Below are 17,048 nucleotides of genomic sequence, written 5' to 3' on the forward strand. Positions count from 1 at the left end.
AGAGTGGGACAATTGGAGCAGCTGTTCGTTTTGGGAGGAGCACAAGTAAGTTAGTAGTGCATGCTATAGTAGTAGCATGAACTACTTTGAAAATTTTACTTGCACTCCCACACTAATCTGCGCTGCTTGAGCAGTGTAGCTTAGTGAATCGACCCCTACTGATTTGTCTGTGAGCCAGATGCAGCCATCAAAAGTGCCACATCTGGCTCCCGAACCTTTGGTTCCCTACCCCTGTGCTATCACACTGTTACTTGTAATAATTTACAATGTTTTACGTTTAGCACTTTTTTTCCCCTGAGGAAGATCCCCATTTATAGAGGGACCAAAACATGTTGGGTTGTTAATAAAGGGGGGTGTATTTTGTTATGTATCAGAGCAGTGAGAAGAGTGAATTTAGCCCTTGCAGTGTAAAATGAGGATAATACCATTCATTAGTATCACCTTCCACTGTTTTGTCACGAAACTAGTATGTGTTAGCAGCACTACTACGTTTTTATCTTTGATCTTTCATTAAAAGTTATGTTTTATTTTTATTTTTCCTTTTTCAAGGCAAATCTGTGTTTAAATAAAAAAAAAAAAAAAAAAACTACCTGTACATTATTCAACTCCCATGGATCCAGCTTGGGGTTATCTCTCTGAGCTGTGAATTTCCACCCCGAGCCTGACTCGGGATTACCGCTTTGGAGGTTAATAGCATAGGATGCCCTCACAGTCCGACTTAACATTTTCCTGTCTTGCGGAAAATGCAGTTTTATTTTGTTTTGCTTTTTGTGCAGAGGGAATGGCCCTAACACATATGCCACAATAGGATTTGATCAGGAGTCGATTCCTTGGCTGTCGACAGTATTAGAGTAAAACATGCGTAGCCCAATTTTGCTTCTGTAAGAGCTTCTATGCCCTTTTATGCCATTAGATAATCTTTCATGAGCTGCTAGTCTTAGTTCACAGTTTCTGATACTAGGACCTGTCCACTTTGAACGTAGACCAACAAGTTCTGAAGTTAGAGCTTCATCTGATATACTAGTGTGGAGGAAACCAAGCTCTCTGTATTTTAGCCATTTATTATAAAACAGCATGTTTGATTTTGTGTCCAGAATTTTCCAAAATCTTAAACTGTTAATCTGTGAAGCGTTACAGCTCGTCTTCAATCCATGCATAGCTTTATTGTTCCTTGTGGCTGAAAAATCCCCAAAACTTTTCCTGGACATGTAATCCCATATTACCACTTACTATCTGATATGCAGTATTACATTTCACAAAGAATGTGTTCAGCTGGAAAGGGGAGCAGTCTATACATTTTTTCCATTTTGAAGATGATGTGTTTTGATTAATGTGTCACATTCTTAAGATTTTGTACTTGTTTCAGAAAGAAGGATTTTTTTTAAAACTCAAAATTAAAGGATGGGCAAATATCTACATAACATTTCTCTTACATTAACCTCTAGAACCAGGTCATAGAGGTTAATGGCAATCCCAACCTGAGAACATTTCCATGTTCCTGCACTCTGCTGACACTTAGTAACAACTTTCTACTGTTAGGCTACTTGCACACCAAGACGTTGCGTTAGGTGCTACGTTAAGGTCGCATAATGTGCACCTAACACAACGTATGGTGCTGCAAGTGAGGACGGTAGAGTGAGCCGCGTCAGGCGGCTCGATTCCTATAATGTCTCCCAGAGTGGCGCTGATTGGCCAGCGGGACCACGTGATGCGGAGCGAGACACTCCGCATCACGTGGTCCCGCCGGCCAATCAGCAGCCGCCAGTGCAGTGAATATTAAGTAGCCATGTGCGCGGCTACTGTAGCTGGCTCTCCCCGCCTCCTCTCCGCCCCCCACTGCGCATGTGCAAACAGTCTAACGCGGCTATAGCCGCTCCAACGCCGTAGCATGCTGCACTTTCCGGAGAACGTGCAGCGTTACATGTAACGCAACGTGGGCTGTGTGAACAGCCCACTTGTGTTACATTGCTGTGCGTTGGGGGAGCGTTACAGGCGCACTAACGTGCGCCTGTAACGTCTTAGTGTGTAAGCAGCCTAAAAGTGTATTCTGGGTGAATTTTTTTTTTATTCATGCCCCTTTCACACTAGCGCATTGTTACCCTTTTTTGCCGCAAGGTAAAGCTACACCAATGAAAATCTATGGAGCATTTCATACTTGGCGCGATGCGCCGGAAGTGCCCGGTTTGCCGTAAAAGCAACAGCGCATTGTCCGGAAGCTTGCGCCACAACCGGAAGTCATGTAAGTCTATGGAGGTGCAGGGTTTTTAACATTTTCTGCGTTGCGATGTAGATGCGCGGTAGCATATTCTTTCAAATTTATGGCCTGCAGCCAGAAGGGAAATTACCGCGGTGATACCCAAAGGCTCATCGCACCACAGCGCTCCCATAACACCGGTTTCCAGTGTGAAACGGCCTCAGTGTTATGGGATCGCCACTAGCCCTATCTGTAAAAAAGGAAGAAGCAGATATATGCTGTCAGCACAAACCACAGTATGTTTATTCACAAAACAAAAACGATAAAAACATTGCAGCACATGGTTTAAAAATAGCGCACATAAGTACTGGGGTGCATGATGGTAATTACAGGATGCAATTAATAATACAAATAATTCTTTCACTTGTCACTTTCTTGAATTAATATAAATATTTCTAAAGGTGGCCATACATGGTACAATTTTTCATTTTTTTTCGATTAGATAATTTAGTTCGATTTTTCCGCTAGATCGAATATAAAGATTTTTCAAGCATGTCCAATCAGATTTTTTTTTTTTTTTAAAAAAACTGGATAATCGTTCGAATTTCTTAATCGAAATTTTTTTTTTCTACTTTCATTAGATTCAATCATTTAGATCGAAAAAACTGGAAAATCAAACGTTTTTATTGTATCGTGTATGGGCACCATTATATAAAGTATAACCAAAAATGGGATGCACTTGATAAAATAATTGAATTGGATATCATAAAGTGCAAAAGAAGATAGTGTACAGCAAAAATAAACTAATAATAACTATTGGGTGAGGTAGTACTGAATGAGTGCTGTAAACACACATAATTCTGAGTTAAAGAGAACCTAAACTCTTCCACAACACAGAAGGAAAACAAAGAGAAACCCAGCGTTTGTATTTATCGGTAACAGCCTGTCTAATTCTCCCTTGTCTGCTAGTAATGAGCCTCTGTAATTTGAGCTGTCATCTCTGAATTATGCCGCGGTGTGCCATTCAAACAGCCTATATGTGAACACGAGAGTTTAACTCTGTATGTGTGTCCAGCAAAGCGGGAAGTAACTACACTGCAGTATCTATGAAGGTGCTCTATAAGATGTTACAAGGAAATGTTTTTCTGTAAAGGTCATTATGCTGTTGCTTATCTTTTAGAGCAGAGAGGCAGTCTTGGGTTTAGGTCTGCCTTAATAAGTAGTCCAATTAAGTAAGTAAGGCTGTAGAAAATATAGCAAGTAAAAGTAATAAAAGAGGATTCATCATTACTAACATGGCCACCTTCCTAAGGGTAGGAACACACTAGGCAGAATCACATATGCGTTTTCCACTATTTGCTATGGGGGAAACTCATGCGATTCTGCCTAGTGTTTTCCTACCTTCAAGTGCCCATGTTCTGCCCATTGACTTGCATTACAATCGCTGTAAAATTACCGCAATCGCAAGTCAATGTGAGCTTTCTTTTTTAAATCGCTCAAACAACGCTGATGGTCAGAAAATAACTCAGAAAGTGCTCACAGTTTGTCTCAGGCCTAATACATATTGGCCTCAATTCACTAAGATCATGCTGGAGATAAGGCAAGAGAAAACTTACCTCCACACGTGAGAGAGTTATCTTACCTCTTCATTCCTTAAGTTACCTCTCCTGTAGTTAAGTTACCTCCTCTGTAGTTAATTTACCTCCTCTGTAGTTATTTTCACATGCAGCTAATTAACAGCTTGTCTTTAACTCTGGAGTTATTTTAAGGATTGGAGAGTTAATTTAAAGACAGAAGAGTTCACTTTAGGCTTGCCTGAGGTAAAATGATTCCTGAATACTACATGCCTTATCACCATGGTAACAACTCTAGAAGAGTTATTAAAGACAGGAGATAAGTTTAGTGAATTGAGGCCATTGTTTTCAGCTAAGTCAGGGTTTCTGTGGTTGTTGCTATGACAGTCAAGTTGCATGGGGCAGTAACTGGGCCAAGTTTACAGGCCTCGACCATTCCATTCTAAAACAGCACTTATAAATGATTGGAATGTCAGGTGCGTTCTCCTCTTCACTCCCTCGGACCCTTTGAAATTTCGCAGTGCAGCTTTGTTAGATGTCTCTCGTGCCTCCCTCTGATTGTTCAGCTTCCAATAAGACAAAATAATTTGATTCCCTTTTCCATCCATCCCTTGTTATGCCGCCGTTGTCTGTAGCATCTAACAGGTGTGTATTACAATAAATTTGCATCTGGCGATTAATGTTTGTCTTTCTGCCGCCATCTATGCCCCCTGTCATCATTATGTTGTGATGTGTCGAAGAATATTCCATTTTCACATGTAAATTATTTTAATAAAACCAGGCCGTGGCAATGCAAAAGAAGAATTTTAATGTCGCCCTCTCCACTCCAAGACAAGGGGAAGGGAAGACATAATAATGAAGTTTAAAATAAATAGAAGCGCCTCTTTTTTTTTCTTTTTTTGAAGTCCCTTTCAGCAGAAACATTTTAATTCAGGTTATTGTTGCGGAGGCAGAAACTGGGTATCATAGAATTCCTTTGATTGCGCACAGCTGAATGACTCGCAGCCGCACAAAGGTCCCCCCTCCGCCTTCCCCCTAATGGCCCTGTTTCAGCCACACTGCCTCACTAACCCCCATTGATAAATGATGCTGCTGAGGCATTTTTTTTTTGAGAGAGAGAGAGACAAAATCTTTGAGTGGCAGATGCTAAGGAGGATTGAAACAATATTTAACTTAAGCAGCTTATGAAAGAAACATTTGTTTTCTATGACTTCATTGTACTTCCTGAAAGATGTGCATTAATAATGTTCTGAAGTGTGCCTCTTTCTTTAGACTTGACTATTTGAACTCTTGGCGTGGTGTCAGCATAGAACAACATATGTCTGTTATATTTAAAAGATCGAGATATGTATTTTATAGTTAGAGGAAAATGTGTTCTCTTATGAGTCATTTTAGGGTTGACTTAAAAGACAGCTCCTGTGTAACCTAACATCAAGATATTACTTAATCGAGAGTAAGGCTCGGTCCACACATGTCCATTTGTGGAACGCAATCCTGCAGATCCAGATCTGGTTTAAAAAAACAGAACACAAACGGATCCGATTGTCAAAATGCTGCCCTTTTGCAGCATACGTTTCCAGTCCGTGTCCTCAGCCCTGGCCGTGGGTGGGGTGGCAGCCGCTAAACTGGAGGGGGTAGCAGCCAGGAAGGGGGGTGGCGGGGAAAGGGGGTCCCTTAACTGGGTCCCCGCTCCCCCTCCAGCTATGTACGCTATAGCAAAAGTAATAATGAGCGAGCGGGGAAGCAATTACCTTCCGTCCTCGTGACTTCCAGCAATGCTGCCCTCTAGTGGCCAATATTGCAGGAAGTCACGCAGCAAGCAGAGGACGGAAAGGTAATTGCTTCCCCGATCACTCGCTCATTATTACTTAGCTAAAGCGGACATAGCTGAAGGGGGAGCGGGAATGCCCACTGCCCCCCTTACTGGCTGTAACTCCCTCCAGCTCGGTGGCCCCCACCCATGGACAGGGCTGGGACACTGGGAAATGTATCTGTTTTTGTGTCCAAAGCTGTCTGTGTAGAGGGAGATTCGTTTTTGCATTCCTTTTACTACCCTTCTGTGTATCCGGGGTCCATGAAAAACCTGCAAATCTGGACTCTCAGTTCAGTTTTTCAACACGGATCGCCCATGGGTCCGTTTTTGAAGTGTGTGTGAAGACCGGCACTATTTTTAACTTTGGTATCCAATGCTCCGGTTTTGGTCCAGGCCAAAAAATGGAGCCACTGATATGTTTCGTATACAAGTGTTGAAAACATGATACAGTCTTTTAACATTTCTATTTCCTCTGCTTGCAGCTTGTTAGCTGTTAGAGACCATTTCCACTGGTTGCCTAAAAGTATATAGTTATTAATGTGTCATTTAACATTTTTTTCATTGTTAACATAACACTTAAAGTGGCCATGCACTTATAGATGGCCACCAGATTTGACCATCAGATCCCTCTCGGGTCAATCTGATCTTTTTGTGTGCCCTGTTAAAGCTTTACTACAGTAGTTTTATCATAATGAGCATACTGATCAGGGCGGGTACAGATCTACAGCTCCTTCTACACTGAGGACAGGGGCTCAGTCTAGTAAGCTGTGTTGCAGAATTACAAGTTTCCAGCAGCACTTGGGATGTGGAATATGGAGGAGAGCTCCAGAACTGGCATGGCCATCTGTAAGTACCGGTAATCCATTCTTGGAGAAAAGTTGGTAGTAATATTAACAGAGCAGATTGTATAGCAGAGCAGAGGCTGGAAGTGAAGGCAGGCAGTGTTTAAGGGGATCCTGTAGTGGGTCACCACATGCCTCTCTTGTCATAAAGCTATAGCTAGGCAGCCTGACTAGCTCAGCAGTACTGGCTACTGTTATGAATGAAGAAGAATATTGACTAAACTATAATTCTGGATTTCAGGAAGAACACCCAGAGCAAATTCATACAAACACGAGAGGCACTTGTCAATTCCTTGTCCTCAGTGTTGCAAGATCAAAGCACTAACAATTTAGCCGCCATTCAGCCTGTTATGAATGTGTGTGTGAATTAGCCACATAGATATGATTCTACTTAAAATAATGGTAATGTAGCAAAATGCATGCATTGAATAGACAAGTATGATTATGTCCGTAAAAGCCACCACAAAGTCATTTGACCATAGCTGATGCAGGGAGAGACTTGACATTTTTAACGACTTTTCCATTAACCCCAATTGGGGGGTCCGTTTTCAGTAAAGAACCACACTGGGACAGTATAGTGAATAGAGAAACTCCTCTCTGGCTACTGTTAGCCACAAGGCCCCAGTACCTGCGGGTGTGGAGGGGGGGGGGGGGTCATTTAGAGAATATTAGGATGTAATAGGATCAGGGATTGATTCAGGGGATAACAGTATGGCTCAGAACAAAAACTAATTTCACAAAACACAAGGAAATAGCTGCAACTCTGGAACTATTTCTATTTTTTATGTGAACTTTTAATGAAAACAAGTTTTATGGATACAGTTATCATATGCTCAGTTTATTATTATGCAGACTCATGGGAGCTCTGCATTGGGATCATCTTTGTTACATTGGTAGCTCTATTGCATATGAATCCTTCTGTTTTACATGTGGAATAGAGTGCATGCAAGCAGTAGGCTGTGCCAGGCTTATAACCAGTTACTTTCAGCACCATGGACACTTCTCTGTTCTCTTTCCTGGGAAGTCCTGTACTGTGCTGCATACATGGCTTTAGTTCAGGCACCTTATTTTTGATTACAAAGCAGAGTGATGATTTTTATTTTTGCAATAGAAGGTTTTTATCTACCTGTGTTGGTGTTATGGCGCCACACTTCCTGTTTCAAAGACTGATACGGCCTCCCTGCCACACCAGCAGTCCGTCACATGTGAGAACTCTGTTTACTCACATTAGTATTGATGGCATGGCTGTGAAGTGCAAGGTAATAAGCACCAGCATTGGTTTAGTGATGAATTTGTCTTCAAGGGTGAGACTTATAGCTCAAGCAAGACTTGTCAGTCTTGCACATCAGGTACTTGAGACAGGCTGCTATGCAAAGACCTTGCCTTATATCAACATCTGGGAAAGTGTCAGCCACACCACATTGATGGCAGTGAGGTGGGTGCACTAACACAGGAATGAAAAGAAAACCCCTGGCGTGTGCTATGGCCCCACATCACTGTAAAAGCAGCCTGCTTACTGTCCTTTACTAGAGTGCTGATGGACAAGTGATGAGATGATGAAGAAAAAAATATTGACTGAATTAAACATATTACTAAAGCACAAGTCAGGTGCAGTTTTTCAGTGGATTTCACAGAAAGTTATTTTATATGAATTATGCAAAAAAGAATGCTTGTTTTTGTTTTTTACTTCTCATTTTTTCTATAGTTGCCAATTTTGAAAAATAAAGGGCTCTTTTACACTACATGCAATTCCAGTTTCTGATTTTGATGCATTTTAACATGCGATTCCGAATTTAATTTTTGGTGTGATTAAAAAAAAGTCCTGCATGCTACGTTTTTCCTACATTTTTCTTCTTGTGTTGCTAGCATCCAGTGAAAATCAGAATTGTGATTTACAGTGTAAAAAAAGACAAAATGCGTGATATTTAACTGCTGGATCATTACCAAAAGACAACATCTATATCTCGCTTTACTCCTGACGAACTCAAAGGGCCAGAGCTGATGCCACTGGCATGAACTCTATAGGCAGTAGCAGTGTTAGGGAGTCTTGCCCAAGGTCTCCTACTGAATAGGTGCTGGCTTACAGAACAGAAAGAGCCCTTAACCAGTACACTTTCCTGCCACCACCATCCTCCTCGCAGTTAGTCTGAGCCATGATAGGCTGTCATTACAACTACTTTGCAATGACGACAAATAGGTGGCTTTAAAATTTTACAACTAAATATCTTTCATATATTTCACATTTCATTTCATCAAATAACAGAACAATAAACAGATTATAAAAAGTAAACTTATTAGCTTTATTGGTAACCCTGATAATTAGGCAGCAGCACATGAAAGGCAGGAGGACAACTGCATCTTCATTAAAGTGGATAAGCTCACAGAGACATGAGTGACCGGTGAATTGTAGGGCGGTGGCAGGGACCATAGAGGTTATCAGGCTCAGGTGGCTTCCTGACATAAGTTTAGCTCTGTTCTTTCAGTAATTTGTCACGCAGTAGCCTCCTCCTGCTGTTCCAGCACGTGCCAGCTTAGTGTCAGAGTGTTTGCCCGCCAGACGGCCACTCAGGCCTCGTATCCTGCTGTTAGCAGGACCAGAGGCTTGCTGTGGCAGTGTGCAGCTCGCAGCCCTGGCAACAGCTAAGCGCTCTGCAGAATAGGCATGCTTGTAATGAACTGTGAATAGCATGATTCGTTCCCTTTAGAATTGGGTGCAGGCGCGTGTCTCCTCTCCATAGAAGGCTTCAAGCTTATTCATTAAATGGACGTCTCGAAGAGTTTAGCCTGTAATGGCCACAGTAGAATTCTAGTTGGTATTTTAGTGACTACAAATTAACAAGCAGCAAGCAGGCCTTTAATAAATTCAGCTTGGCAGCTGCTTTATTCTCTGCATACAATGACATCCATACATTGTACACTTGTTATTTTAATGCCTTTTCCAAAGGAAACAAAACACTTGTTTAGATGTTGTCCAGTTTTGAAACAATGTTAAATATAAGCTTATCACTTCATAGAGTCCCTTTCTAAACATGTAGGTTAGAACTTTCCTGCTTTCCATACGACTGAAACATTTTTAAACACTCGTAATTCTATCATTTTCTGGCAGGTTACTCCTGTAACTTTTGCTACTGGATTGCCCCCCTTTTCTTGGGTGGTTTAACATCACTGTGCATTGTATTTCCTTGTACCTGGGCAGAGCAGTTTCTAGGCTAAAATGCACCCAGGGCAAGGGTGTAAAAAGTGCGCCCCCCCGCGGAGCCAGGTATACGTGCCCGCAGTATAGGTTAGCCAGGTCTAGTTGCACTCAGTATAGGTAGCCAGCTATAGATCCCCCCCAGTATAGGTAGCCAGGCATAGGTGCCCAAGTATAGTTGCCCCAGTATAGGTTAGCCATGTAGGTGCCTCCAGTATAGGTAGCCGGTATAGTTGCCCCCAGTATAGGTTAGATAGGCAGGTGCCCCCGGTATAGGTTCGATAGGTAGGTGCCCCCAGTACAGGTTAGCTAGGTGGGTGCCTCTAATATAGGGAGTCAGAATAGTTGCCCCCAGCATAGGTTAGATAGGTAGGTGCCCTCAGTATAGGTTAGTTAGGTAGGTGCCTCCAATACAGGTAGCCAGTATAGTTGCCACCAGTATAGGCTAGCTAGCTAGGTAGGTAGGTGCCCCCAATACAGGTTAGATAGGTAGGTGCCCCCCAGTATAGGTTAGATTGGTAGCTGCCCCCCAGTATAGGTTAGATAGGTAGCGTCCCCCCAGTATAGGTTAGATAGGTAGCGTCCCCCCAGTATAGGTTATATTAGGTAGGTTCCCCCAAGTATAGGTTAGATTAGGTAGGTCCCCCCAGTATAGGTTAGATAGGTAGCTGCCCCCCAGTATAGGTTAGATTAGGTAGGTGCCCCCCAGTATTGGTTAGATTAGGTAGCTGCCCCTCGGTATAGGTTAGATTAGGTAGCTGCCCTCCAGTATAGGTTAGATAGGTAGCTGCCCTCCAGTATAGGTTAGATTGGGTAGGTGCCCCCCAGTGTGGTTAGATTAGGTAGGTGCCCCCACTATAGGTTAGATAGGTAGTTGCCCCCCAGTATAGGTTAGATTAGGTAGGTGCCCCCCAGTGTTAGATTAGGTAGGTGCCCCCCAGTATAGGGTAGATAGGTAGCTGCCCCCCAGTATAGTTAGGTACCCGCCCCCCCATAATGGAGGGGAGAGTCTACCTAGCCGCTGATACACACACTGCTTCCTGTTTAGCCGGAAGCAGTGTGTGTATCAGCGGCTAGGCAGAGGAGGAGACCAGCAGCGATTGGAACGCAGGCAGGTGAGATGCTGTCTGTATACAGTGCTTCCCTGCGCTCACTCTGCAATCACACTCGGAGGGGGGAGCACGGAGGGCGGCCCGCGGAGAGGAAGGGAGGGAGAGGTCGGGCTGACCTCCCCGTGGCTGACTCTTCCCTCCATTACAGCACCCCCACTCCTTTAGCGCTCAGGGCGCCCACACGGCCCTAGAAACGGACCTGTACCTGGGACCAGTAGAGGCTAAGCTCAGGACACTCCCGAAACATATGCAAGAAACCAGCTCCAGCAGAACCACAATGCCAGCAGGCGTTGGAGATGGCTACACTCTTTTCCGACAATCTTAATTGAGGTTAAGGAGGGTCCTAATAAGGGTATTTTAGAGCACCGAGTTTGTGACGAGCTGCAATAGGAACTTTGAGATAATCAGATACACTGTTCACCCAGTCCTCCTCGGTCAAGGCTGGAAAATCTTTTTGCCATGCCCTGAGAGGTCTTTAAAGATATTTGATATATTGACCATTAATACCTCATATAATTGTGACATAACCCCTGTAAGGGCCTTTTGTGCATTGGTATAGTCTCTATTGCATTAGATTGAAGCCATATGGAGCTAAAACCAAACTGAATGGCATATGCCTGGTGCAACTGAATGTATTGAAAATACATGGCTTTGGGAAGAAAGTATTTGGCCTTGAGGCTAAGTTCACAGCGGCATGTTAAAACAAAATGTAACGCAGAATAGCGCACTGCAATGGAAAATCAATGCGCCATTCACAGTGCGCACAATGCATTGGTACTGCATGCAGTGTGTTATACACGTTATTAGAACTGATTACCGGTCGATCGGATCCGTTTTCACTCCGTTGCTGTTCAGCTGCTTCCGTTCCGTATCCAGTTGTACTTTTTATAAAAAATTAAGCTGAGCGCCTGTTTGGAGCAAAACCATTTGTACCTCTGTCTTCATTACCTCATAATCTGAAAGGCAACAGCCTACAAATGTTATAGGATAGGGTAAAATTCTTTATGTAAAATGAGGTTTTTCTAGCAAGATAATCTTACTTTACTAGCCTTGGATATCGATTTGCCACATGCAGTAAACCTCTGTCTGTCACTGTAGAGGCATAGGACATTTATAGACCATCATAAAGAGCCAGTGGGATTGGAGAACATCTTAATTCTACTGAAAACAAAAAAAAAACTGCTGCTGCTCTTATTGTTTAACTTTTAACCTTGCTGTGCATAATTACCTGGAATCCTTTATTCAACTGTCATCATGCTGCACAACAACCCAAATTTCAAAGAAGCAACACATGATAAATGTAGTCATTTTACAGGAAGCCGTGCCGGGACACATTCAAACAATTTGAAAATGGGATTTTGTTGAATGGGAAAAAGGGATTTGAAAATGGATTTTGTTTTTTCAGGTATGAATAGTTTGCATTGTGGGCTGTGACCCAATTAAGGTCTGGAGATGTACAGGTAAGGACAATCTAGATCTTATAACCATAGCCAAAATGTTTGGGTGAAGTTTATTTACTTTCCTGCCCTTTTTCATATTATTACTTTATCAGTCTGATTGTGTTTAGCATTGGTTTTGGACTAATCTACACTGTATTCTTGAATTGATTGCTTTTGCTGCTTATTTGTCTTATCTTTTTTACTGGAAACTCCTTAACCTGGTCCCTCCAGTTATGAGGAAAGAGCTCTGTACCTTGAAGCAATAATTCAGAATCACAGAGAAATGATGACTTTTGAAGACTTCGCTGCACAGATGTTTTCTCCGACTCCTAGCTACTCCATGGTTGGCTTGGGTGAGTATAATTATCTCCTACAGAGCAATCACTATGCAATGTGTCTTTTTGCACCTAATAACATGTTCAAAGGTAGATGTTAAATTTTTTTTGTGGTTTTAAACAACCTGCAAAATGTATAGAGTATAATACTTTAGGAGCCATTTTATTCTATGGACTACCCCATGCTGGAGAGCATGGCGCTTACAGGAAATAATCTAGCAGTGTAGGTGGACAGTAGTTAACTGTTGTACTGCAATGGTGCAATTTTAATGAACTATTGTATTTTCAATCAGATCATTCAAATCGAAAGAAAAGATCTAATGAAATTGATTGCCAGCATTAAAGCATCCATACTATTCCTGATAGCAAAACCACTTACAAACAAATGTATTAAAAAAAAAAAACTCGTGCCAATCAACCAGTTTTTGAAATAAAGGATTGATAATTCAATTGTTCATAATTGACTGATTAATATGATTGTTTAATAGAAATGGGCACCTTTTGAGTTATGAGGTGTGTGTGAACTGGCAGGTGCCTTGTTTGCTGATTATTTCTCACTTTATCATATGAAACATTTGGCTCTTCAAAACATTTTCTTTTGCTCACCGAAATGATCAAACTTTTTTCTTATTCAGGCTAAATTTGTAAAATTGTGTATGTTTTGCTATACTTAGACTTCTGTTGCCATTTCTACACAGAGACGCTAGGTACAAAGTGGTGTGGAATATCTTGAATTAGGAATGTAACTAGAAGTCATGGGGCCCCCTGCAAAACTTTAATTTGGCCCCTTTAATGTTTACAAACCTTCCCTTGCCACTCCGGGGTGACACTCACAGCCTTTGTGGCCCATCTTATAAGGATAAAAAACAAGTGTGGACATCTGATCTTCACACCCATTACATGTGTAGCCACAAAAAAACGCCTGATCTGGAGTATTAAAGGACAACTGAAGTGAGAGGGATATGGAGGCTGCCATATTTATTTCCATCTAAGCAATGCCAGTTGCCTGGCAGCCCTGCCGATCCTCTGCCTCTAATACTATTAACTATAGCCCCTGAACAAGCATGCAGCAGATCAAGTGTTTCAGACTTTAAAGTCAGATCTGACAAGATTAGCTGCATGTTTGTTTCTGGTGTTATTCAGATACTACTGCAGAGAAATAGACCAACAGGGCTGCCAGGCAACTGGTACTGATTAAAAGAAAATAAATATGGCAGCATCTGTATACCTCTTGCTTCAGTTCCCCTTTAAAGGGAGGTAAAGTTAGTAGTTGGGCCCCCACAATTCTGGGCCCCTTGCAGTCGCAGGTGCTGCTCGCTTATAGTTACCCCCCTGCCTTGAAGCCATTCATACCTTTCCACTGCGTAATACTGCATTGAAGACAGTAGCTATCTAAACCTTATATTTGGTACCTAAGCCCTACAAGCATTATGTAGTGTGGAAAGGAATCCCTCTGGGTCCTTCTTCCTGTCAGCTGCTGTAGACGGGATAGGGCGTAGCCGTCGAAGCAGCTTACTTCCAAGCTGGGTGCCCGCAAAGCACTAATGCCAATATGAAGCGCGCCCCATGCCAGAGTAATTCAGGTATCCGGCAATCTCAGAACCCCGAATGACCTCTCCATCCGAGTTGCTACAACTCGTAGGGGGAATAGTATTGAACGCCGCGGGGGAGTTTAGCGGCAGCAGGGAGAACAGTCTTTCAGTTTGCCCTGCTCCCAACTCACGGGCGGCCGAACGATATGAATCCATAACCGTATACATGTTATTTCTTCCAACAACTATGCCTTTGTGATCTGATATAAAATGGGCCATACAAGATGTTTTCTTTCCTAATTAACAAAAAAGACATTGGCCTCAATTCACTAAGCTTTATCAAACACGTTATCAAACATTTGACAATTTACCTCATGGGTAAAATCTGATTTTGAATTCACTAAGGGGTTATATATTTAGTGGATGTTTTATCAATAAAGCATTCGATAAATATATAACCCCTTGGTGAATTCAGAATTAGATTTTACCCATGAGGTAAATTATCAGACGTTCGATAAAGTGTTTGATAAAGCTTAGTGAATTGAGGCCATTATTCACTATCTTTCAATTATATAAAACTAGATATCTAGGACTATTGTTTCTGTTTTCTCAGAGTATTCCAAAATATGCCCTTTGGGAACCAAATCTACATCTCACGTTTTCCAAGATAAGTGCCTGAAAATTTATGGGGCACATTTGTCCTTCCGAAGCCGCTAATGAATATCAAAAGGGAGTCATGAAATGTAATTGTATTAATGTTTTGTTTTGTTTTTTCTTCCTTGTGAACCTCAATACCATAACAAGGTCAATGAATCCTTTCTCACGATACCTTTTCATTCTTTCTCTATCTCCCCTCAATGAATCTTTGCTGTAAGTTACAACTTTGGATGAGACTTTCTTGATGGATTGAAAATTCACGTCTGGAAGTGTTGGAGTGTCTGCCTGTATTATTCATTATATACCATGCTATGCAGCTCAGACATCCAGATTAGGAATTCATGGAATTGTTGGGATAGACAGAGAGAGTAGAACACTTAAAGGGAACCTAAACTGAGAAGGATATGGATTTTCCCTTTAAAATAATACCAGTTGCCTAACACTCCTGCTGGTCATGTGTCCCTAATGCTGGGCATACACGGCTCGATTTTTGCCGCTCAATTCTTCTGCTCGATCGATTCCCTGCTCAATTCTGCAGGCGATTCTCTTATCTTCCGGTCGTTTTTCTTATCTTTTTCCATTGTCCTCAATGCAGAATCAAGCGGCAAAACAATTGGGCGGGAGATCGGATGTGTCGGAAATTATTTATCGAGCCATCTAAATGACTCAGAATCGAGACATGTATTCCCAGCATAATACTTTTAGCCACAGCCCCTGAACAAGCATGCAGATCAAGTGCTCTGACTGAAGTCAGACTGGATTAGCGGTACGCTTGTTTCAAATGTGTGATTCAGCTACTACTGCAGCCAAAGAGATCAGCAGGACTGCCAAGCAACTGGTATTGTTTCACTATCTAAAGACCACCCCACGCCAATGGGCGTGGACACGGCGGCAGCCCCGGGACCGCCTAACGCCAATTGGCGTCAAGTCTTGGGGCTCTGATTTGCATGAGATCGCGCGCATCTCCTGCTCGGGGGGGCGGAGCTCCGCCCCCTCTTCAGTCTCCGAGTGGCGGTTGCCGCTCAGAAGACTGTTACCGTCATTTCTGTTAGTACAGCGCTGCGATCAGCAGCAGCGCTGTACGGGGGACAGCAGTGTGACACGGCTGTCCTCTTGGGGGACAAGAGAGTGATCGGCTCTCATAGGCTGAAGCCTATGACAGCCGATCGCATCATTGGCTGGCTGAGGGGAGGGAGGGAGCAAGGGGACAGCACAAACAAAAGCAGCATACTTTATTAAAAAAACATAAATATTTATATTTAAAAAACAAACGGGGGGGGCGATCAGACCCCACCAACAGAGAGTTCTGTTGGTGGAGAGAAAAGGGGAGGGGGAATCACTTGTGTGCTGAGTTGTACGGGCCTGCAGCTATGCCTTAAAGCTGCAGTGGCCCATATAGTTAAAATTGCTCTGGTCTTTAGGGGGGTTTACCACTGCAGTCTTCAAGTGGTTAAAAGGAAACAGCCATATCCCTCTCGGTTAGGGTTCCCTATAAGGTGGTCACACACCATACAATTTTTTAAAATATCTTTTCAATTCAAGAATTGCAATCAATTTTTCTGATTGATTGTAACATTTCAAAAATCTGACCAATGTACCACACACACGTTCAATTATTCCCAAATCATGAATAAATAATTGAAAACTGAAAAATTACTTGATGTAGACAAGACAAATAGACAAGACAAATAACATTTATATTGCGCTTTTCTCCTTGCGGACTCAAAGCGCCAGAGCAGAGCAGCAGCCACTAGGGCGCGCTCTATTGGCAGTAGCAGTGTAAGGGAGACTTGCCAAAGGTCTCCTACTGAATTAGTGCTGGCTTACTGAACAGGCAGAGCCGAGATTCGAACCCTGGTCTCCTGTGTCAGAGGCAGAGCCCTTAATCATTACACCATCAGCCCTTAACCATTCAATTTTCATAAAAATTGATCAGAAAAATCCAACACTCCCAACCTTGTTTTATTGAATAAAAATGGGAAATTATATCAACGAATGAAAAAAAAAAAGCTTTTAATTTTTAGGACAACCGATCATATTTTTTGAATCGGTTTAAAATTAGATCTTTTAATTGTATGGCGTTTGGCCACCTTTAGTGTAAGGTATAGCTGTAATGGCCAAGAAAGATGGTCTGGCCTGATATTATGTTTTGCACAGGGTGAAGGGATTTATTGTTTGGCCTTTGCTGTATTGTCTTTAACTACCTAACGACCACGTCACGCCAATGGGCGTGACCGCAGTGGCAGCCCCAGGACCGCCAACGCTGATTGGCATCAAGTCCTGGAGCTGCAGTTTAGCAGGGAACGCATGCGCGATCGATCCCTGCCGGTTCACAGAGCTCCGCTCCGTGATCAGCC

At 42.5% G+C, this 17,048-nt stretch overlaps 1 protein-coding gene across 3 annotated transcripts in view; it reads left to right on the forward strand.

Annotated features, from left to right (window-relative positions):
• Positions 1 to 17,048, forward strand: part of RALGAPA2 (Ral GTPase activating protein catalytic subunit alpha 2) — a 493,961-nt gene that overhangs the window by 422,928 nt on the left and 53,985 nt on the right. For all 3 annotated transcript variants that reach the window (XM_068232435.1, XM_068232436.1, XM_068232437.1), the window contains one exon: positions 12,399 to 12,520. In XM_068232435.1, coding sequence (XP_068088536.1) covers positions 12,399 to 12,520 — 122 coding nt within the window. The remainder of the gene's footprint in view (positions 1 to 12,398; positions 12,521 to 17,048) is intronic.

This window comes from Hyperolius riggenbachi, chromosome 4 (assembly GCF_040937935.1).
Source record: "Hyperolius riggenbachi isolate aHypRig1 chromosome 4, aHypRig1.pri, whole genome shotgun sequence".
Lineage (NCBI taxonomy): Eukaryota > Metazoa > Chordata > Amphibia > Anura > Hyperoliidae > Hyperolius > Hyperolius riggenbachi.